General features: G+C 43.9%; 1 protein-coding gene across 20 annotated transcripts in view; it reads left to right on the top strand.

Moving 5' to 3' along the window:
- obscnb (obscurin, cytoskeletal calmodulin and titin-interacting RhoGEF b) overlaps positions 1–588 on the top strand; it is a 58,828-nt gene that overhangs the window by 25,692 nt on the left and 32,548 nt on the right. For 15 of the 20 annotated variants that reach the window (XM_015019794.1, XM_015019784.1, XM_015019788.1 and 12 more), the window contains one exon: positions 1–220. This exon is cut by the window's left edge and continues 1 nt beyond it. The exons of the other annotated variants lie outside the window; for them this stretch is intronic. In XM_015019794.1, the coding sequence (XP_014875280.1) occupies positions 1–220 (220 nt within the window). The remainder of the gene's footprint in view (positions 221–588) is intronic. 20 annotated transcript variants of the gene reach the window in all.

Genomic DNA, 588 nt, shown 5'->3' with positions numbered 1-588 from the left:
GAAGGAGCCAGTGTTACTTTGCGTTGTGAGCTCTCCAAACCTGGAGTCCCTGTGGAGTGGAAGAAGGGAACACAGGTGCTGAAGTCTGGAGAGAAGTACCAGATGAAGCAGGAGGCCTCTGTGAATGAACTTGTTATTAGCAAACTATTGCCAGAAGACAGTGGTGACTACAGCTGTGTGTGTGGAGACCAGAAGACCTCAGCCAACCTCAAAATCAAGGGTAGGAGGAGGATTTATTGTCAGTTGATTTCAACTGTTATTATTTGTTTGATTGATTTATTTTCATGTATGTATTTAAGGTTGTGTGTTGTAGATCTTGTCTGTCATCAAAATGTGCAAACTGTCAGACTTAGGCATGGTTGTTCAGCTTTGTTTTGAATTGTGCTTGTGTTTGTAAAATTTGCTGTGGTGTACCATTGATTGTGTAACAACTAATAACCATGCAGCAGCACCAGCGATCTTCAAACAGAAGTTGGAGAGCCAGGAGGCTGAAGAGGGAACCAGTGTTACTTTGCATTGTGAACTCTCCAAACCTGGAGTCCCTGTGGAGTGGAAGAAGGGAGCACAGGTTCTGAAGTCTGGAGAGAA

The sequence above is a fragment of the Poecilia latipinna genome, unplaced genomic scaffold, assembly GCF_001443285.1.
Source record: "Poecilia latipinna isolate Pla-1442-1.1 unplaced genomic scaffold, P_latipinna-1.0 Scaffold2484, whole genome shotgun sequence".
Lineage (NCBI taxonomy): Eukaryota > Metazoa > Chordata > Actinopteri > Cyprinodontiformes > Poeciliidae > Poecilia > Poecilia latipinna.
The sequence above is the reverse complement of the archived record's forward strand: the minus strand, read 5'-3'. Positions and strand labels throughout refer to the sequence as shown.